This window comes from Halichoeres trimaculatus, unplaced genomic scaffold, assembly GCF_033239565.1.
Source record: "Halichoeres trimaculatus isolate MK-OKI-2021-1 unplaced genomic scaffold, fHalTri1.1 fHalTri1_scaffold_6, whole genome shotgun sequence".
Lineage (NCBI taxonomy): Eukaryota > Metazoa > Chordata > Actinopteri > Labriformes > Labridae > Halichoeres > Halichoeres trimaculatus.
The window spans coordinates 18,743,899-18,766,635 of NW_027437184.1; the positions used below are offsets into that span (position 1 = coordinate 18,743,899).

General features: G+C 38.1%; 1 protein-coding gene across 3 annotated transcripts in view; it reads left to right on the forward strand.

Moving 5' to 3' along the window:
* The window catches only part of cadm2a (cell adhesion molecule 2a), a 232,087-nt gene that overhangs the window by 177,334 nt on the left and 32,016 nt on the right, over window positions 1-22,737 (forward strand). For all 3 annotated transcript variants that reach the window (XM_074672024.1, XM_074672023.1, XM_074672025.1), the window contains 3 exons: window positions 1,665-1,814; window positions 14,208-14,360; window positions 18,238-18,375. In XM_074672024.1, the coding sequence (XP_074528125.1) occupies window positions 1,665-1,814; window positions 14,208-14,360; window positions 18,238-18,375 (441 nt within the window). The remainder of the gene's footprint in view (window positions 1-1,664; window positions 1,815-14,207; window positions 14,361-18,237; window positions 18,376-22,737) is intronic.

Sequence of the window (22,737 nt, forward strand, 5' to 3'; positions counted from 1 at the left end):
CCGATTCAGCGTGGCAGTTAACCATTAACTTGTCTTTGTGGCCTGCACAAAAGAAGTAAAATTTATCATGTGGGGGGCTTGTGTGTCTCCCAACTGCATGAGTAGGAAAAAGAAGGAAAAGTAAGTGATTTAAAGAGAGGAAGTAATAAAGCGAGTGAGGGCGGACACAGGAGAACGGTAAATCATTGGCAGATCATGCCTCATGCAAAACTATCATGAATAAAACATATTCCTAGCCTCCCGTAGCTCGGATCCATTTTTCCTCCGTTTCCCTCCTCTCCCCCTCTCTATCTCCCACACGCATGATTAACCTCAGGAGGCCTTAATCAACACTGGAAATGACCCGTGCTCCTTGACTTACCTCTCTGCACCTCTCCTTCCCCTCCTTCACCTCATCCTCCCTTCTCTCAACATGTCCTTCACCATGGTGCTGTGAGTGATGGGGCTTGGCTCGCTTGCTCACCCTGCAGACAAGCTGCTGTTTGAGGGTTTGTTTATCTTACCTGTGCAGTCATTAAGTGGGAAAATGAAAATACAAAATTACCTACTGAATGTGATCAAACGCATTAACATGACGGTATCAAATAGAATCACAGAGAATTGAGAAACTTCTCATTTTTAGTGTTTTCTTTTTGCTTTGAATATGTGGATTATTTTTTTCAGTTTATGATCCTATCCTGAGGGAGATGCTCTTTTAAGATGGGAGAGTTATATCTTGGGATAAATAATTTTTCTTACCTAAGCCTTCATTCACACAGTCTTTAAAAACCTGTCCTCAAGGGATAAGGCGAGCAACAGATTTATGGTTGTTATTCTTAACTTGCTTAAACAGCCTCTCTTACACTCAGGGAAAAGCAAACACACACACACACACACACACACAAACACACACACACACACACACACACACACACACATACACACATACACACACACACACACACACACACACACACACACACACACACACACACACACACACACACACACACACACGAAGCAGTGTGAGCTGTCCGGAGTTCTGAAAACCGACAGGCAGCTCCTAAGGATCTGTCCGTGGTGCTGAAAAGTGGCTCTGCAGGCTAACATAGCGTCACTGCACTGTCAATAACTCTGCTTATCATCCTGTTTCCCTCTTTAAAATCAGGCATAACCCACACACATGCCCACACACATGTGCGCACACACACATCAAGGCGCACACACATGGGTCCTTTGGGAATGTGTTTTAATTGGTGTTAATGTGTAGCTGGAGTTTTACAGTTAGAACAGTAGGCTATGCCCCCTGTGTGGCCTTTGTCGGTGCAATTTACCACGTTGCAGTGACTGAACATTTGTCTTGAACTCAAGCATAATATTTTCATCCCGACTTAAATCTGATGTTAACTTTTGTGTTGTTTTGTATTGAGGACCTGATTTTCTCCTGTTGTGTCTGCATTTATTTTTACTTCTTTGGGAAACAACTGGTAAAAATAATTCAATTCCTTCACAGCATCCTGCCATAGATTCAACCTTGCTAGACTTGGATTAAGTGAATTTGATTGGCAAAGAAGTCTTAAAAATCATGCCATCTGTCTCATTCACTTCCTCTGTATCCTTCTCTACCACCCTCCTGATACTCCCCTGCCTCCTTTGACATTTTGCCTGTTTGTGTCACATTGCAGGCATCAGCGGTCAGTACCCCCTGGTCCAGAATATGACGGTGACAGAGGGTGGGACAGCGAATCTGACCTGCCGTGTAGAGTACAATGACAACACCTCCCTCCAGTGGTCAAACCCTGCACAGCAGACCCTGTTTTTCGGGGACAAGAAAGGTAAGACAGACAGACAGCAGAAGCCACATGACAGATGCAGTCTTACAAAGTATTCCCTGTGTTAGGTTTGCAGTGAGTGGAGAAATGCACAAAACACACAGAGACAGGAGGGTTTTATCTTAGTTATTTATTTTTTGCAGCTTGGAGAGTAACCTGAAAACTCCTTTCCATATTCATGTGTGTGTTTGTCACTTGAATAAGCTGCTGTCTTTGTTGTGTCAGTGAATCTGTGCCACTTTTCACGTGGACTGTGTTTTCACGGCAAGTGCAGTCACAGTACACAGAGAAATATAGATGCTCTAAAGGTTTTCCTCCTGGGATGGGTAGTATGTGGCTTTTATTGTTTGTTTTTTTTACTCCTGTTCTCACATTTAGTTATTGCATCTGAAGCAGAGACTAAATCCATCAGACAGAAAAGGTGGCTCCATATAGTTTCTTTATATACTGTACCATATGAATCTGTCATGCAGATGTTCAGACATTAAATATTCATCACATATATGTTTCATATGAAGTTAGATCCTTTCAAAGAGACTACGCACTTTGAAAATCAACCCTCCACCCCCTGCTGTGATAATAACCTTCATGGAAATCTTGTAGTACTCAGCTAATTCTGCCATTAGCACATACGGTACTGTAGGAATTTAATTTCAGCTGCAAGAACACTCACCCAATCAGCTGCCTGATAAGCCCTGGGCAGTACAGCATTGCAGCATTGTGGCAAAAAAACACATCTAATTGTATAATCAAAGTACCACTTTTACAGTAATTGGCTGATGCTAAATTTGCATCCAATCAGGTATTTGTCAGTGAAAAATGTAAGTGTATTTGGTGGGTAACAAATCAGTCTAAGGGTTTTTAGTAATTTAGCTCACTGATACATCTCTTTAACATGTGAAGAGGGAATTAATTGTACAAAATAAAATCAATGGTGAATGTTGAACCCCAAGAAGAAAACAGTCCAAGACTTAATTCACTCTTCACTTTGATGCTGAAATGATTTCCACTAAGGGTGGTTTTTCAAATGTACTGGCGAATGGAGACAGTCAGAAGTTTTTAAAATAAATATACAGTGGAGTAAGTTGGAAAATAAAGGTTTTGTTTTATTGTGCCATAACAACATCATCAACCTAATGCCCCACTTCCTGAGAGAAAACGGCCCGAGACTGATGTGATCTGCAGAGAAGACTCCCAGCTCTGGATAATAAACAATTTATAAGCTGGAGACCTGAGCAGATCCACAGTGAAACTCTTTCCATTAAACAGATGCAAACCCTGTTATCTTAGCACAGATTTCACAGACACAGTACTGCACACACATAAAGACCCCACAACAATTACACGCACACAAATTGTTGGCACGCCACAAAGACACCAACTTTTAATGGCTAATAAGTCGAAAGCATTTATCCCTGACCTTTCACACCCTCTTCAGTGAAGTCCCATAAAGATGATTCATGGGTGTTATTTTGTTGGTTCTTGCCTGCTGAAATGATTGCACCCTGCGTGTCTCTCAGCTGTATTCGTAGAGTGTAATAGAGGATGAATCACACCCTCTTGTAACTGTCTGGATTAAGCACACATGGGATTTACACGGGCCTCTTCCAAACACTGTGTGTGTGTGTTTTTGCATGTTCTTTTATGTATGGTAACTGAAGGCATGCATGTGAAAAGCATTTCAGTTTGCTGTCATTTACATTTTCACTTACCGACCCCTTTTTTCTGGGTATGGATGCGGTATAAAGTGGCACTGAACATCAAATTCAGCGGCTGGTGTTCTCTGCAGGTTGTTCCATATCACACCAGGGGTCGGACTTGGGGGTCTATTTCATGGCATTTTCACTGCAGAGCACCGAGATTGGAAATGAAAAAGCAGTCAAGGACTCTTTTATTATCAGAAAAAGCAGAGGGATACTATTGAAGCCCCAGAATTGTGGTGGTGTTTTGGTTAGGTCTGTGTGTATGTGTGTGCCTGTGCTATGGGAGTTGTCTCCCTGAACATGGCAGATTCAGACGCACATGCAGATTCGAGCGCTGAGATGGTGAGTGTTTCCAAAGTGCTACCGGCAGTGTGAGAGAGGAGAGATGTCTCAGCCGCAAACGCCTTTGAGCACAGTAGGTTTCAGATTAATTTTCTTTGCTGCCTGTTGGGGAGAAGAGGAAGGAGATTAGGGCAAACACAGAGTTGCTCAGGAAAATATAACCCCAAACTCACCAACTTTTTGCATATACTTTGTCCTAAATCTATTGAAAATATGTACGTTTCCTCATCCTTTCCACAGAGGTTACTTTTGTTAATCTAACTTCTTTATCAAAGTGTGTGTATGTGGGAGGGAGGCGTTTTTTGTTTGTTTGTTTGTTTTTGTTTGTGGCTTTTTTTCAGAATAAATCACAGAATTCTCAGCTGAATACAAAGTTTAATATCAGAACTAGAGCTGGCATTTGAGCTGGAAGCAACCATCAGTCAAGAAATTTACTCCATTTGTTTAATTCTCTCGCTGGCTTAACCTTAAAAATTTCACTTAAACTAAGAAAAAAACACAAACCAGATTATATTTTCCCCTTATTAGATATAGCATTGCAACTTTTGTATATGAAGCCAGACAGTCTTTAATGTCAGGTGTCTGATTCAACAGATTGCTGTTAGTGCCTACATACTGCCTCTTAAAGAGAGTGTTGCTTCTCTTCCATCCTCTATTAAAGTCGGCCACAGAGCATTAGCATAAACATATTGGTTTCTCAAAGACAAATGCAGCAGCTGACTCCATTAAAGTCCTTTGAGTGGTGTCGATTTTTCAGCTGTTGTTGTTTAATGTCGGAGCTGAGGCTCACCTCCAAGACGTTTAGCCGGATGAAAGGCTCTCCTCTCGTCTTCCGTCCTCTCAAAGGCACTTCGATGGCAGTGAAGAGTTGTTTGAATTTCGAATAAGTCATTGTCCCCTAAAGTAGCCAATTTTGTCCTTTCCATCACTTTCACTGAGGGAGTTAAGCTGTGATTCGACAGCAAGAGAGACAGAGATGAGCACTGGGCAAGAGGGATTCTCCCTTTTATACCACTCAAAAGAGGCTAATATCGTTTTACAAATTGCTCTTTTGGTTTCATGTAATTCAAGTCTTGATAATAGCTTTATTTCCTGAATGGAGAAATTTTGCAATGCAGTATAATTACAATTTCTTGGTTATTCCCACACTAGAAAGAACCTATGTGTAATTACTTTCCTGGTTACATTTGCAGGCTCATTTAGTGGACTGCTCATGTGTGAGCACTGGCTAAAGTATGACATTTAGATCATTTATTCAACACGGTCACCGTAATTTGCTAGCCTGTTATTATCTCATTTCTTTTCTAACACCCACATCTGTTTTTCTTTTATTTCTATAGGCCTTGACTTGATCCCTCTCACATTTTCTGGAATCATCTGTCCACCTTTTCCTTCCTGTATGCCAGGTTATCCCACTCACCTGTGCTCTTAAGCCTCATAAAGAACATCTAAGCACACATTTCCTGAATGCATTAGCATGGAGGATGTATGGAAAAAGAAAAAATGATGTGTCTCAGGTAGAGCGTCATCTGCATCAACTAGCCATACAGCATAAGGATGCGTCTGTGTTGTCATTGCACAGGTAATCTGAGAGCTCAGCATGAGAAAAAAACATAAGACACTGCTCGCTTTTTGGTGGTGAGATATTTCCTCTTTTTTTCTAAATGATTTTATTTACAATTGTTCATTTAACAATACAAATAAAACAAGAGACAGGGAGGAAATATGAAATAAAACAAACAAGTATGTACACTACCATGGACTTTACAGTAATAAAAAAGTCAAAATCCATGCTAGTCCAGAAACAATATTTATAAGGGATGACAGTACAGTTCTGATGTCCAAGATTAGATTGAAGGTCGAATTGCAAAGTCAGTAAAATGATTCCAAGGAAAGACCTTGTTTTAGGAACAGATATTGCCTAATTTCCAAGGTAAGATTTTGCTCTTATTTTATTTTGTTCTATTTTATTTTATTTGATTTTATTTTATATTATTTTATTATATTTTATTTTAATTTATTATATTTTATTTCAATTTATTCCCAAGATTTATTTTTTAAAGAATTGTTTTATTTTAAGGGTCTGGAGTTATTTGTAAAAAAAAAAATAAAGGATGCATTAAATTCTCCAAAACTGTTTTTAATTATGCAGCAATGTGTTGTTCACAAGACTCTGCTACACTGAACCTTTTTACCACCAAATTTTATGTCAAATAAACAATTTCACCATAGTATTTTTACATCTATACCCATATTTGTTTACAGTTTTCAATCAAACATTCGCTACACTGATGATACCATTTTCTATACATCTGATAGAATAACTTTGGTTAAACACATCCATTGTAAAGGATGTAGATTCAAGTTTAATAAGTTAAGTGTTTCCAGATCATTCAAAGGCAACATTTCTTTTAAACTGGTCTTAACTAATGCAGCACAATTTCACAGGTCTTTGATATATGGCATATTTGATATAGAAATGATATTTCTGCTGTTCTCTGAATTGCAAATGAGCAATCTCTATCTGTAGTGAACATCTATGCCTATGCTGAACCATCTGCAGTTTGATTGAATGCGTTCAAACATTAAAATTAGCGTTCTGGGTGAACAGCTAAGGGCCAACTGCTCGTTTTTGGGCCTTTGAGCTGCTGAATATGAATCTCTTCAGGTCCTCAGATGTCAAATATTCAGCTGTCGGAATCAATTTGCTGGCTGTGCGAGTGTGTGTTTGGAAGCGCACATACACGTGTGTGCATGAGGAATGTCAAGCATTCCACCTCTTCAGTATACAACTATGAAAGCTTTGATGCATTCACAGTATCTGCCTGAGCAATTTAGGGAATAGGCTTTTAAAAGTTTTCCAAAATAAATAACAAAATAAGAAATGCCTGACAGACTTTTTATTTAACAGATAGCAGAACTTTCTCCCCAAACTTAATCTTGGCACCAAAGTTAAACTTTCGAGACAGCTGTCTTTTTCCTTTTTTTGTATTCCCTGGAAGAGTGCCTCTATGAAACATCCTTTCATATCAGTCTAAAGATTGGTACGGTGTTCTCTCTGATAGAAAAAACTTGACTGTAAATCTCCAAAGATCCCTAACAAGTCCCCTCTCTCTGAGACAAGGACCATAAAACATGAGGAGAAGAAAAGAGGAAAAAGGAGACTGCGAAGTAGGCCTTGGCGGGATAAAGGAGAGGAATTAAGGAGGCATTTTATGAGCGCTTTCAGATGCGGTTATCACCTCTGAAAGACACCAGCAAACTTTTCTCTAACCTTGAGAGTTCTTTTTTCTTTCTCACGTCTATTTGCGCTCATATCTTGATTTGCTTAAAAGCCCTACTTACCTGTGTTCTTATTCTACTCACAGTTGTAGATAGCTTCAGTAATAAAAAGCCGACATCTGCATGTGTTGCCTGAGGATCAAAGGAAACAGTGTCAGGCAAGAGTCGGCTTTGTTTCTCCTGTAGTGTAGCAACAAAAAGAGGAGTGTTAGAGAGAGACTACATTGTCTAATGAAGCAATAGATCTAGTTATTACTGCCATTATTAGCAGAGCCACTTATCATATGTGAGGTGTGGAGAGAAATACCCGAGGCAAACTGGAATAATTAGCTCTCACTTAGTGGCAGCCTTGTTCTTTATTTCCTGAAGAAAGTTCTGGAAGAAAGAAGAAATTGTAAAGTTTTTTTTTTTTTTAGACTGATCAAAGATTAAGACTTGAGCGTGTGTTTTTTCTCTGTTATAATAAAACAAGAAGTGGGTTTTCAGACATAGTGCATGGTCTTTCAAAGTCATTTTAAAGGATACCCCAGAAAAGCATGAAACTCCTTATAGACACAGGCACCTGTTCTTTTTCTTAGCAGAGGGGAAAGAGTATCCCCATGCAAAATACAACAGGGGTGTAGAGGCAAGAGCTGTCTTCCTGCTGACCTGCTTCTCACAAGGACTTAATGAAGTAGGGCCGGTGGAGGTGTCCCACTGAACTCAGCATGGCAGCCAGAAACTGATGAAAGAAAATCATTTCTGTCACAGGGGGAAAAATCTCCACAACCCAATTACTGTATGGAGTATGGCACATTTTACATTCTAAAAGGACCGGTGTTTCCTCAGAAAGGTAGAACAGGTAATGGAGCTCGAGGGATGGCTGAGATACAGAATATACATTAAGCTATTCAGTAAACATTGCATTCTGTTGCTCCTCACTATCAGCCTCTCACACTCTTCCTCACATACACAAAGAAACACACATTCCCTCAGTCAAAGTGGAGTCTTCTGATGGCTTGTTGACAAAAAAAGAGAATAGTCACATCCAGACGCAGGCAACTGAATGTATAGTCTGAAATTTGCACTTTTCTCATTATAAAACTGTGTCACCTGAATGGGCAAACACCTGCCAAGGCTCTGTACCAATACACAAAGTCTGCAGGTAGATGAAAAGACGCAAGAGGGGGAGGAGAGCGGAGTGAAGGTCAGGAGGGGAAATAGAAAAAGGAAATAAAGGGATGAATAGACAGGTGCAAACATGATGGGCTAAACCAGGTGAATTTGGTGTCATAGATGTTTGCTTATACATGGACTTAATATTGTAGTATACAAATGTAATTACCTTTAATATGTACGTGTGCACACACCTCATGTTTACTCACCCACTGCTTTTAATGTTGAGGGGAGCAGAAAAACAGGGGGATGTGGTTGTGAATTTTTAATCGCTAGTCAGGAAAAAGTCATCATCATTATGTTCACCTTACTAGCCTTTGGTCATAATGATATTCAATTGATTTATTTATTTATTACCTACGCCAAGGAGGTTATATTTTTGGGATAGTTTGTTTATTTGTCTGTGAACAACATAACTCAAAAAGAAAAAAAAACAGATCTTTATGAAATTTTCAGGAAATGTTCAAAATGGGATAAGGAAGAAGTGATTAAATTTTGGAGGTGATCCAGATCACCGTCTGGATCCAGGATTTTTTTCAAAGAGTTCTTTATCATTGCGAGATATAACTCCTTGATAAATGGTTGGATTGCTTTGCAAAACAATACAAGACAAGATCAACATAATTTCTGACAGATGAAAAAGTACAATCCAGATCCTGATCCTGATTCTGGATACTAAAATCTGGAGAATGAAAAATGCACTGTCATCATCAATTCAACACTGTCAGGTAACAAATTATTGCACAAACCTGCAACCAACACCAGATTGTAGCAGACAGTCTGCTGAAAGGGAGTATAACATTAAAGTAGGACTACAGTGTTGCGTGACAATCACAGTATGCGTGGCAGAGGCCAGTGCTCTCTGAGTGCTTTTCTAGTTTATTTTAATCTACAAAATTATAGACCTGTGGGTTTCCTTTACCAGAAGCCACTTATGATGACATGCTTTCACCCAAAAGGGGACAGGGCTGCAACATATCGGAAAAGTACCACAACTGCTTGCTTTAATATGACTGGGCTTCTGTCAAATGTCTTAAGCTCTTGTTTGATTCAGAAATGCAGAATAAATGTGTTGATGTGTTTGGATCAGGATCAGGGTTCCTACTCTCTCAGCTGCAGGTCTGACTCAGACAGGATCAAGGGGCCTGAGCTTAACACTAGCGTGGATATGTGCAGCATATTGGCTACACATAGCCATACATATGTGCTAAAAATCAACTCATTAGAAGGATGTTGGAAAGAGGCATCTGCTGTGGGCTGGAATGGTTGCAATGACAGAGCTTGGTCCTACATCTCAATGATTAGGGTTGAATGCAACTTTACATAAAACATGTGCATAAGCTTGCTGAACTTCTGTCTTCAGAATAAAAATGTGACTTTTAAACCCAAAGAAATGAAAAGGATTTAGCTTTCTCTATGCACTACTTCTGTTAGTATCGCTCCTTCTTTTCAAAGACTCATATTTTTGTCCTTCCCCATAGAGTTCTCTTTAAAAAAAAAAGACCCAAAACGTATCTTCTGTCCCACACTGAATGTTAGGAAAACATAAAGTCTTGGTAGCAGTTTAGTTAGCCAAGCAGTCAGAGAGGCATAAAATCAACATGTGTCTTCTCTGATGGTCCAGTGGTCAGCAGCATTAGTAACAGACCCACACTTTTCAAATATTAAACCATGTGTACTTTTGTAGACTCATGGTGATTGTGTCTGGCAGTAAACCCTGTGCTAAAAAATAGACAGAGAAGTAAGAATCAGGTCTCTAACTAAACAATGAAAGCTTGGCTTCCTGTTTTTGTCTTTATATACATGGAAGGATACAGAGTCTAGCTAAATGTTCAAAAAAGGAAGGATCTATATAAAGTCATTTGTTAATTTGGAATAAAAATTGACCACTCTTTGATGTTGTCAACAGCGCCATCCTGCCTGAATACATTCAGGTCTGTTGGCACTAATGGTCTCTAATGGACAGTAAGTAGCTACAGGAAAGGAAACATTCATCTCCTCTGTTGCCTCTGTCTATACTGCAATGTCACCCATAACCAGGCACAGAACAAGAGTAAGAAGGTTAAGAAGTTTGAGAGAAATACTGGAAAAAGACATAAAGGTGGCACTTTCTCCCACAGTTATGTTCCGCTCAATTTACTGTTGATCTTTTTATACTCTGAATTAGGCGGCTTAGAGATCTTCAGTGTCAGTTAAAAGTCTTTTAAATACGCCAATTGAAGAATGCCAGTTTCATTTGGATATATATGTCCACCCTAAATTAAATAAGACAAATAAGCTGGGAAAAAAAAAAAGTATCCCCGCTAGTAATATCATAATTTCATGGTTTTATACAACACCTTTCATGTTTCTAAATCCAGCCCTCCAGGGGGATCAGGATGATCCTGCTTTCTGGCATCCAGGCCAAAACTCTCTTGATCCCCGCCTCTAACCACTGAGAAAATGCAGAATAACACTTCCAGCATGATTGGATTACCAAATCATGATTCTAATCTAAGTGATCCCCAGATACTTTCAATCTAGAGATCTGAAATCCTACACTTTTGCAGTGTCATGCAGGTAACATCTGACAGGATCTTTTGATGTCACCAAGTATGCATCCCAATTCCTTGAGCTGAGTCATATTAAACTTTTGCTCTCTCATTATGCATGCAGCAAGTAAAAAAGAAGCTTCCCAAGTCACTTTACCTTTTAATTTGCAGATCTAAAGTCAGAATATTTCATTTACTTTAAAAGAGGCAAGTCGAGCTGCATTGCCACAGCACGAAAGCTAGCAACAGAAAAAGTATTTTCTGACGTTTGGCTGCTCTTATTTCCTTGCCCAAAGCAAATAAGTCACCAGCAGAAAAGAAGCATTTTAAACTTGTACACATTTGCAGGTTGGTGCAGCTGCCTGAGTCGACAGAATGAGGTCTGTGGAGGTAGGAGGAATGAGACAAACTGACAGAATGAAAGACAGGAAGATATGCAGAGGCAAATAGAAACCATTCTTTGTCTCCAATCAGTGCAAATAATCTACTCTTTGTTTCAGTTTGTTCTGGGATGTGACTGGGTGTACAAATTTGTGCGTATACACACAGCAAGAACTATCTGTGCAGGACAGGTCCAACCATTAACTGAACCAGCAGTGCGTGAATCTAATGTGGTGGTCTTGAATTGTACATAGAAACAGAAATGTTCTGTCACCAGAGCAGAGTCTAAAGATATGTCATGTGCTCATATCAATGTGTCATGCCTGCTCAGGCTCTGTACACAGCATGTCAAGATAACCAGTGTTTTCCAGGGATGTGGAAGGTACAGAACAAATGCAATAATAAATGAGGGAGAGCAGCTGTCGTTTAGCCAAACTGATTACAACCCTGCTGCCATCGACTGTAGGTGTTTAGTCAGGCACCAGCAAAGCAGGGCTATCCCTCCCATAGCACACGCAATGACATGAGATAGTGGGACCGCTCTCTGATACTTTCTTTACATTTGTCAGTTATGCAGCAATGAATACACAGGAGGTGTGAAAATAATGCAGCTTATACGCCTGACACCTCCTTTCAAAGCCACCTCAGGGGGTAGACGTTTACCATCACTGACAAATTATAGCAGTAAGTGGATAAAAACATAGCTGAAACTGTAGATACTGGAACAGTTTCAAATGATCAGATGTGCTGTGCTGAATCCGGCAAAAAAAAAAAAAAATTGCTACATATCAAACTTGTGTAAATGGAACAGGTGTTACAACTCAAGGAAAATTGGCCTGGGGGGAAACTGGAATTTGAAGACCATGTTACTTTAGTGATAAATGCTGTAAATTTTATTGATACAACCACAACATTTTACACATCAGCACATGTTCGGGAAGGTGGAGAGTTGAAAATATACACACAAGCACAATTACATGAGACATAATTTATGTTTTTCACATCACTCTTAGATAGCTTAAGCTCTGTATTCTCAAAACTTCAATCGACACACCTGGGGGCTCTTGGCCTTGTTGTTTGAAGTGTGCCCCATGTACGGAGACTAGTTCCTTCCCCAAAGGTCACTGATTCACCCCCAGCCTCAAACCATTTGTGCATATCTACCCCCACAATCTACTCATCGCATTTCCCATTTCTTGCCCAGATGCCCAAAAATGAAACTGAAAAAAAATATCAGCCCAATTGATAAGTGCTTACAATCAACAGTGCAAAGAGATAATCCACAATTATTTTTTTCAAATACCAAAGTTTTTGTGTTAGAAATTTATACCATCCTTTGAAAAACATGAGGAATAGTCTAGAGGTGATATGAAAGGAAGATAGTTTACTTTTAAACTATTTAGTGTTTTTTTTTTATCAAAGTTAAAGAATCAAATTAAAATGTTTCATTGATTGTAATTGATCACATTAGCTGAAGATGACGTATGAACAGTTATGCTACACATTATGCAAAAGGTAATGTTTACTGTTAATTATAAAGGCAGGGTAGCTAGGAAAGAAAATGACTTTAAGATGTTGAAACAACATTTAATGTGACAGATACATCAGGTAATGCTTCTTAGTCAGCCACTCTTTTGAGTGTTCTGTAAATAGACTTTCCTCAGGACACAGAACAGGTTATAAAAGCTGCAAATAGATAAAAATATTAACCCTGGAACATGACATACTTTATTGTCTTTTAGATTTCCTTCCCAAAACAAAAACTCAAAAGCTAAGTATCCATGACTATTTGGGATGAGGGAGAATTGTAGAGTAGTGTACTTACAAAAGACATACTCAAATGAAATTTAAAGTTTGCAACACCACCCAAACATGATAAATGAAATATCTACTTGTGTACAATTTGCAACACCTTTTTGAAGTTGCATGTTGCTTTGTGGTACACTCCTTGATGTGACAGCCGTAAATCCAGTCATTCCCAAAGTAACAAAGATCTTAGCGCCTGCCCACTCTGCATCTCAGATATGATCCACTTTGAAGACAATGAAGTAACTTTCAACAAGCAGTGCAATTTCAGCAGATCCATTTCTTACCTCAGATCGTGCCAAATTCTCATTAGGCCTCTCTTTCAAAGCCTGTTATTGCCGTATTGATTTCCATTCCCATTATGTCTTTTGGAAAATTACATTTTTATATAAGTAAAATGTCTACAAGGCTTTACACCAGAGAAGTCTGTATGAGTGTGGTTACTGAAGAGGTGCATCGATTTATCCTTTTCAGGCTAAACAGAAAGTTCAGTTTTGAGGCAACTACGTGTTGCAATTTTTTACTGTTCTGCATTTTAATCTGCTCATGCATTCATTGTTTCACTTGCACAGTTCAGTGTGGCCTTTGGTTAGAATTCCTTTTCTTACCAGCCCTTACTTATTTCATCAACTGTACTACCAAATTTGTGCTTCAAAATTAAGTGGCAAAAACTGCATCTCACTCTGCAAATGGCTGACATTGGAAAACAGTTATCACCTTTATTCAAATATCCATAAATGTCCATTTCTCATAGCTGTGTCTTGTTTATAGTGTTTCTGTTGGATAAGACTAACATTTGTTCTGTTAAGATGACACTCTGCTGTTGTTTCACCAACAATGTGGACATGTTTGCACCCTATACAATCTGCTGCTGTCACCTCACATTCGTTAGTGTCTTACAGTGTTCCTCTTCCACCCTGCCTCTTTCTTACAGTCTCTGTGAATGTGTCTGTGTGCACAGAGTGTACCCGAATAGGCACAATATACTTTATATAGAGTTGACATCAAGCTCTACACAGTGTCTGGATTATACATCTGGTCAAAAAAAACACAAGAGGGGCAACAAAACAAGAACTAAATTTGAGCTACATAAACAAAACTTGCAAAAGAAGAAATTTAACCAGAATGCTGTTAAGTATTGTATTCTAAGTTTGAGTTTAATTCTCAGTCTCTTCTTTCTGTCTGTCTCTCTGCAGCTTTAAGGGACAACAGGATCGAGCTGGTGCGTGCAACATCGTCAGAGCTGACCATCAGTATCAGTGATGTCTCGCTGACTGATGAAGGCATGTACACGTGTTCCCTTTTCACCATGCCAGTCAGAACAGCTAAAGCCTACCTGACTGTTCTGGGTAAGTACACCACCTCAACTTCTGTTTAGCCCTACTTCTACAAATAATTACTTTTTTTTTTTCTTTGTCATTAGTTTAATATGAAATTCTACATTTCTGCAAATTGATGTTTTTTCAGTTTTCAAGCACATTTTGTGTTCTGCATTAAGAGTATTATTTAATCCAATCATGCTTCATGGAACATAATAAGAGACCTCAATATAGAGCTCCTCAGCATAAAAAAAAGGAATCCTCAGTTGTTCAGTTGCTCTTGTTGATCTTTTATGACAAAATAAAGAAAAATATTGTTACGCTTCTGAGGGACAATGAGCAATAAAGAAAGCACAAAAGGGTTGAGATACTGAGTGGAGGAAAGACTTGAAGTATTGGTTGAGCGCTCTCCAGCCTGCCTATGACGGAGATCTCCTGATTGTTCACCAAATAACCCACCTCTGATTTGCTTTTGATATTCTTGCTTCTGCTGTGCTGTCCCAAAGCTGGCTAAACATTGCATTTCAAAATGAAAAGAATTCAAATATTTTCTATTAAGTATTTATTTGGCAGAGCCCAAGGCAATACAAAACTAGATGATTTACCCAGATTAGTGTCATAAATTAAAAAATGTATATTTTTTTCAAACAGAAAAGAGCTGCAGATCATCACTGATTGGACACCAGATCCATAACTTTGTTGGTGATTCTGCATATGAAATGTGTGTTTCAAAAGTGTTTCCCTCTCTTCTGTTCAGGTTGTAAAACTGACTTTTTAAGATGAGAGGAAATGTGAACCAAACTATGAATTGATGCTGATATGAGTGATTTTGTGAGCTAGTGAGTTTAGTACAGACCTATGCATTTAAATCATTTTTTAGTACATCTCATGAATTAATTTTCCAATTTTAATTTTTGCAACACAGTGCAGGGTTTTTTTATTGACTAGACATACTGTAACTTTCGTGTTTTTTCTTTAGTGATCACAGGAAGCCATACTTGAGAGCTTGAACTATTCTTACCTTTGCTCTTATTTATTTCTTGAGATCTACAAATAAAGTAAGTTAATAAATGGACCAGATCTCATTTTGTTCTTAGTTAGAGCTCCTTTTATTTGCCCCAAGATGGGATCTTATCTTAAATGTGGCTCTGTTCATGAGTGGCACGGTTTGCAAAGGTCTCACAATAAAATAGAGAAGAAGGTAGGCATTAAGCCACCAAAAAGTAAAAGTGCCCTAATTTTTTTTTTTTAAGATATCTAGGAGCGTTACTTTAACATTGTGCAATTTGGCTGGGTTTTTTTTCCAGCATTTTTGGTGCATAGTGAAATTACTGTAAAAAACTATAACCCATGCACATTAACGCAGTGATTAAGGTATAATATGCATTCAATTTTCTGTAGGTCATTGAAAACATACAAAAGCACCTCTGGACAATTGAGCAACCTTGGCAAAGGTTGTGCTTTGAGGACTTATAAATTGCTGTATGTATTTTTCTCTTGAAACAAATTGCAGCCTAATGGTGTTGTTTTTTGTTTGCATTATTTCCTTGAACCAGCAAAAATAAACAAATTGACTGCGTTAAAACAGCCCACAGCTTTAGCTTGTATATGCAGACAATAAAAACATCCTGCCATGCCCTCTGGTAATGTCTATGTTGTGATCACCACCCCACACAAACATTGTCTCATTTCCTGCCACTAGGCTTATTATCCTGCCAATTAGCTCTTGCTAATGTTAATAGATGTGCTAGTGCACTCCAGGACCATTAGCTGGCTTTCTGTGTTAACAAGCATTCAGTGAATTAGAGACATTAAAAGCTATTGCTCAATAAGGATATGGAGAAAATTATTTTGCAATATTGAACAATAGTTAATGGAGCTTGCCAGGAAACAGAGAGGGAGATTAAATAAATGTGCAGAATGGCCTGGCCTGTTTATCTGCCACTGATTTAGGAAACTGAGTGCTGGTGAGAAGAACACAAAAAAACATCAAAAATGGCAGACAAAACCCTCAATCAATAAATAAATGAGCCCCACATTCAGGAAATCTTGTAACTCTTTGGTTAAGAAATACAAACATAAAGCAAATCATAGATGCTAAGAAAATGTTAAAATGATGTAATGTTACACTTACTTGGTGGAAGTTCAAGTTCTGAGGTGAGAAAGAACATACATGGACGAGACTAATGTGCTATTTCAGTGAATTTCTCAGGATCTATGTAACACTAACACCAGCACCTGTGCCCTTTTGGTCATTGATTGTGCAAACTTAGATAAATATAAAGCTAAGTCATAGTCAATTACATACCTGTGCTTTCGCTCTTCATTACTTTTAAAGAAGAATCTAATACATATATACAAACGTAAACCAGGGGAGAGCTGTGTAATCAAAATGACCACAGGAATTATCTGTGAAATCCATTATTCTTTTTTCCCACCATGCACCAGAAAAATCGAGCTCTCATTTCTTTTTCATGTCTTGAAAACACTGTTGGTTATGCTTAAACAGTCATGCACAAAGGCACACCACACACACTACAGACGAATTCATGCTGCACAGCCGAGCTGAGAAGCACACACACACTCATAGCGCTCTACACTTACACACCCATGTGTGCATGTGCACACATTTCTCCCAGAAACGGAGAGAAAGATTAAAGCTCTGCAGCCTCCAGCCACCCAAGGGGAACGTGACTGTATAAGATGAACATTGTATTTGATCTGCTCTCGTTCAGTCTGGAAGAAAAACCATCTAACACTTCTCTGAGTCAACCACACTTACTCATTTACACTCTGATACACGCACAGTGCTCGGATGTAGTGACACTTGGACTTGAAAACCACAAATTCTATCACAAAACATGCACATTGAAAAATTACAAGCTTATAACATCTATTTTAAGTTTGTTTGGAGTTTGTTCTCCCAAAAGGACGGTACACAGAAAACAGGAAGACCTTTAAGCCTGGTAATAAACCTTACAAGAGGTGGTGAGACGGACAAGGCCGGAGTCAGTCAATGGCATTGACTGACAGACCTTTCACTCACTCCGCCAGAGGCAGACGTATTGCTCATTGACATTAGAAGGGCAGACTCAACACACTTAAAACACTCATTATAGGAAAGGCCAGTAATGAACATTTCCCCAACAACTTTTTGGTCTCGTCTGTTAACACAAGCAGTGGCAGTTTCCCTATTTCTTAGTTTCCATCTAATGCCATTATGTACAGATTTCAGTGTTAACATACCATAATAGCCTGTCATGGTTCATGCACTAATTCCATCGCTGATATCTGTGCTAAAAGAAATACATGCACCATTTTGAATACTCATACCTTCATCAGTGTCGTTTAAGTATAAATGCAGATACATAAATGGATGTCACTTATAATACAAACAGCAATGCTGATATAGATTTCTGTATCAGTATCATTACACTCATGCCGTGACCAAAAAGCATTCAAAGTCAAATTTGTCTAATGATTTATTTATTGTTTTACTTTAACAAACAGCAGCAGCAAAGTGCTACTACAAACAAATATGTAGACAAAGCTAATAGAAGAGAAGTTCTTCTTTATTAGCCACTACTTGAGGCGTGTGTTTTTATATGGAAGGAAAATGTAGTCGAAAAGAAACCAATTTGCATAATAATGTCATTTTTGAAATTTTAGTGATCTGAAAAGTAGATAGCCTGGTGGTTAGGGAGTCAGTTCAAATCCTCCCTGATGTGTTGTGGAGCAGGACAAAGCTCAGGGCTGCTGGTCCGAAGTTTCTTCTCCCTCTAATCTCCCTGCAGGTGGCAGGGCTGGAGGAGCATTTCCAATAGGCGTGATAATATTATTGTTGCATAATGGCATACCACTGTGTCTGAATTGGGTCCAACCCTGTGGTTTCCATTCCATCTTCCAGGTGTGCCTGAGAAGCCAGAGATCGACGGCCTGACAAAGCCTGCCTTGGAGGGAGACCACATCACTCTGACCTGCATGACTCAGGGCAGTAAGCCCGCCGCCGACCTGCGCTGGTTCAGGAATGAGAAAGAGATCAAAGGTACACTGCATGCAACATATGTTTACTCACTCTGCATCTGAATTACTGCTGTGCCTGCACAGACTGTGAAACGTAGGAAAGTGCATTATTTCATACAAGCAGTTTGGGTTTCTGGGTAATAGGTTCCAGATTGAAAACACATTTTGGAAATGGAGACAAGATTAGATAAGACCAACCCCTTTTCAAAGACAGTTCATAGAATAGTTGCTATTTGAATGAGTGTAATGTGATACTTTGTTTTTGGCATTAATAAACTATGTATGATTTATAACAATAATCATCAGTGATCACAGTTTTGAGGGATTTTTTTAGCACTACCAGTGTTTGCCTCAGATGTCTCAGCAGTGTATTTTTGATCAGAACAACTTGTTTCTAATAGAGCAGGTTCAGTATGTGTCCTCTGGCCTGAGACTGATACATTAACCTCCTTTGTTATCAGAGGGCCGTTCTCGATCACACTGACTGGACTACACACCTTATTTTCAACCTGCTGCTGCTCTGCTCTACTTGATGAACCATCTGCTTTGTAGCAGAAGGGTGACGAAAAAAGGGAGAGAGGGGACTTAAAACGAGGGTTTTTAAAGAAGAGAAGAAGACGTGGCTCTGTGTCAGATAAAACTTGGAAGAGAGCGGGCCGACTGACAGATCAACAGCACAGCTACAGAACTTTGTCACTGTCTTTTGTAGTATTTCACAGGCAGACCAAAAAATATCCCTTTTTAAATTTAATGACTGCAAATAAAAAAAATAGAGATACACAAGGGTTGAGAATCAGGGTTTTAGTTTTGTCATGAAAATATGACAGGAGGAAGATTTTAAAAACCTTACAGATTACTCAGACAGGAGAATATCAAGCTGACAGTTGTTGCCCATCCTAAATGTCCAATTAAAAGCAGTAAAATTTAAAGAAAAGTTGCACTTGGGATGCAGGACACTGACATTTCACAGTGTTCATTTTCCTGGTCATACAAAGGATTAATAAAACACAAAAATAATTTCTGTCAAACTCATAATTTGCTCATTAACTTTGCATAAAAATGACTTTCTTTTGCTGTCAGTATTTTTCTTAGCTTCTTTTATCACAGACAGCATTAATACAGTCTATCATCTTTTGCCCATTTATTTCTTGTACTTAATTAGATGCAAGGTGGTAAATAATACTTTTTGTTCAATAAAATTAATAATTAAGTTAACCCTTTTAACTGATAAAATATAATTAAAGTCTACTCAATGATTGTCATATGATATTATTCAAACAAAAATGAGTAAAATGTAGTTGATAAATGATTTAAATTTAACTAAATCATTTCATAATGATATAAAAAGACTGAAATCACCAATACGTGTCCAAAGATTAAACAATGCATGAGTAAACTTTTTTTAATGGCCAACAGTACTTTGTGCTTACATGCTGTGTTGAATTAAAAGTAAACAATGTTAAAAAAAAAAAAAAAAGATAAATGCTACTCAGTGAGAACTCTTCCGCCCAAGGCAGTTGCACCACACGGATGATGATGTCTGCTACATCTGTCATCGACTGCCATATGCTCAGAGTAAGATGATTGCATAACAACACTTAGATTTATGTTGCTCCAGCAGTTGAACACTGTTTTGTTCAGCTGAGAGTTGCCTAATAATTTTACTGGCAGTAGCCTGTAACATGATTCAGAGTCAAACTTTGTTCTGAGAGGTGAGTTAAAGGTAGATCTACTGCTCTTTGTTTCCTCAGCTTCTACACACCTCAGCCCATCAAAGTTGATTGGATAATGCTAACTTATTACTAACTTGTGTATAGTGCTTTACTTGCTGACTTTCAGCAAATGCTTGCAACAGAGGGCAGGTTATTCAGTAGATTCAACATAGAAATATTATGACAGCACAGTGACAATTAATAACGTTACATAGATTTTGAGCCATGTGGTACAAATCATCCTTATCCAGATATTTGGACAGATAGACTCCTTCCACCCATATTATTAGTATATATAAATCTGTATCATCAAGATATTTAATAAATAGAAATCAATTTCGGCTAGATAATAAGTTATTTATAAATTAATTCCACCTTATTTATTGGTAAATCTAAACCAATTTATTTCATTAAATCAACTGATTTTAATCAAAGTTGAAGTAATTTAAATCTATTTAGTAATATGAAGTGTCACTTTATTGCATTCTTTTTTTTTAAGTAGAATATGGTCAAATTCAGGGATTTCTACAACATAAGAAAATTTAGCTGTCTGATAATTTACCTGTGCTTAATATGGACACCCAAGCATTCTACTTCACATCCATTTTTATGATATGTGAAAGTATAAAATTCACTCTTTAATTATTTCTTATTAACAGAGCAAAGGAGCACAAGTGTGGAATCATGGTACCTACATGAATTGCTGCTCTGATTGGTTAGTTCTCAGTCCCATGAGCCTTGCACTAAACAGCATTATTTTTGATGTTCTAAACTCATTTCTATAGACCACAAAAACTACATTATAATGCCTTCCTCACAGTGATTTTGAGACTTTTCTTTCTACCTACCCTTTCTCATATTCAGTGATTTTATTTATCTATTTATTTATTTATTTATGTAATTTTTATTTTTTTACTTATCTTATGCATTTGTTTTTTTATTTTTTTTTATAGATTTGATCGTATCAACACTGGAATTGAGACAAATTAAAATGACCTCAAGACTTAGGATTTTGAAATATAATGGTGTTATGCTAACCTTGTGCTCTGAGAGTTAACCAACAAGTAATTCTGGTGCTAGCTAAAGGGGGTGAGTGTGTATCATTCTGTTGATTAACATCTATTATCAAATAAATCTGAGGGGTTTTGTATTGTATAGTATTAATCAAAATAAAATGTATGACTATTTCTTTAATTATTAACTGTCACAATTATTTTGTCCTCTTAGTTTTAATCTTAGTAGCTGTTCACCCATTTAAAGCTCGATTTACTTTGTATTACCTGAGAGGAATATTTTTCAAAATCTAACTAACCATGACTTTTTTGCAGTGCATGACTCCACTTATATTTTCCTCTTCATGCTCCTCAGATGAATATGAACCTTATAGAAAGGAAATGTTCGCTAATTAGCAGAGAGAGTACTTTTTCCTTTCGGCTCACTGTGTCTCTGTGGGTGACTATTGCCTCTCCCAGTGGCCCACTACAGAGAAAAGTGCTTCCTGAAAGGCCAACGAAACAAAGCCAGAACATAATGTTCCTTTAATTTACCACAGGAAGTTATCAGGTAGTCAGAGTAATCTCTGGTGGTTGTGAGGGGAATTTTTCCTTAGGATAGCATGCTTTCTCATTATGGTCAGATGCAATAATTCCTTACTGGCTTTAATTTGAGCCTTGTTCAGTGTGTTAGTCACCCAGGGAGAGTATGAATCATGTGTTCAAGCTTGGTGATGTTGTCCCGATGACACTGTATAAAAATGTCAGATTAAAAGATTTGCTTTCGGGCAAAAAAACCTATCAAAGATATTTTTTAGACCCTCAGTGAAAAAAATCTCTGTTTTTGCCTGCTACTCTACCCTCCTCAGCTGAAGCCCAGACAGCTCTGCCTGCTATCTGGCATCAGGGTTTCCCAGGGTCCAGATAAGCACACTGATAAGCCCAAATCAATGCTGGTTTATCTCACAAATTTAAGCAGATATCATGAGATCTTTGCATTCAATTAGCTGCAGTGTGGATGATATTTAATCCATATGTCATCAGGTTTATTCACACATTTGAGAGAGTGTGAAGACAAATTTCCAGGCAGATTTTTTAACACCACAAAAGGTCACTTGTAAACATGGACTTTTTTACATATCTCTCTGTCATTTATACATCTTGAAAGGTGTGTGGTTTCTAAAGATGGAGCCAACATTTATCTAATGTTTAATACCTTTTACCCAAAAAAAGGTGTTTATTTTGAATTAACAGTTCATGTAAAATAGGACATATTTATTTGAAATGTCTATCGTTTGGATAGTGACTGACAGTGTTATATTTGCACAAATATTCTTCCTATCAGTGCCTTTTGGACACTAATTACTTTACTGTCTTGCAGTAAAAACAAGATGTGAATTATTATCTGGACACAGTCAGTCTGACTTGTCATAAAAAAAACTTTTGAGAGTTATTTTGCGTGCACGTGTGTGTGTGTGTGTGTGTGTGTGTGTGTGTGTGTGTGTGTGTGTGTGTGTGTGTGTGTGTGTGTGTGTGTGTGTGTGTGTGTGTGTGTGCGCGCACTATGAAGGATTAGAAAAACTTCATGGCAGTCCAACTGTCTTTTCACATTCAAATGTGAATAAATAAATAAACATGAATGCAAAGGGCGGCATGTGTTTGTTCTTATGCATGCATGGG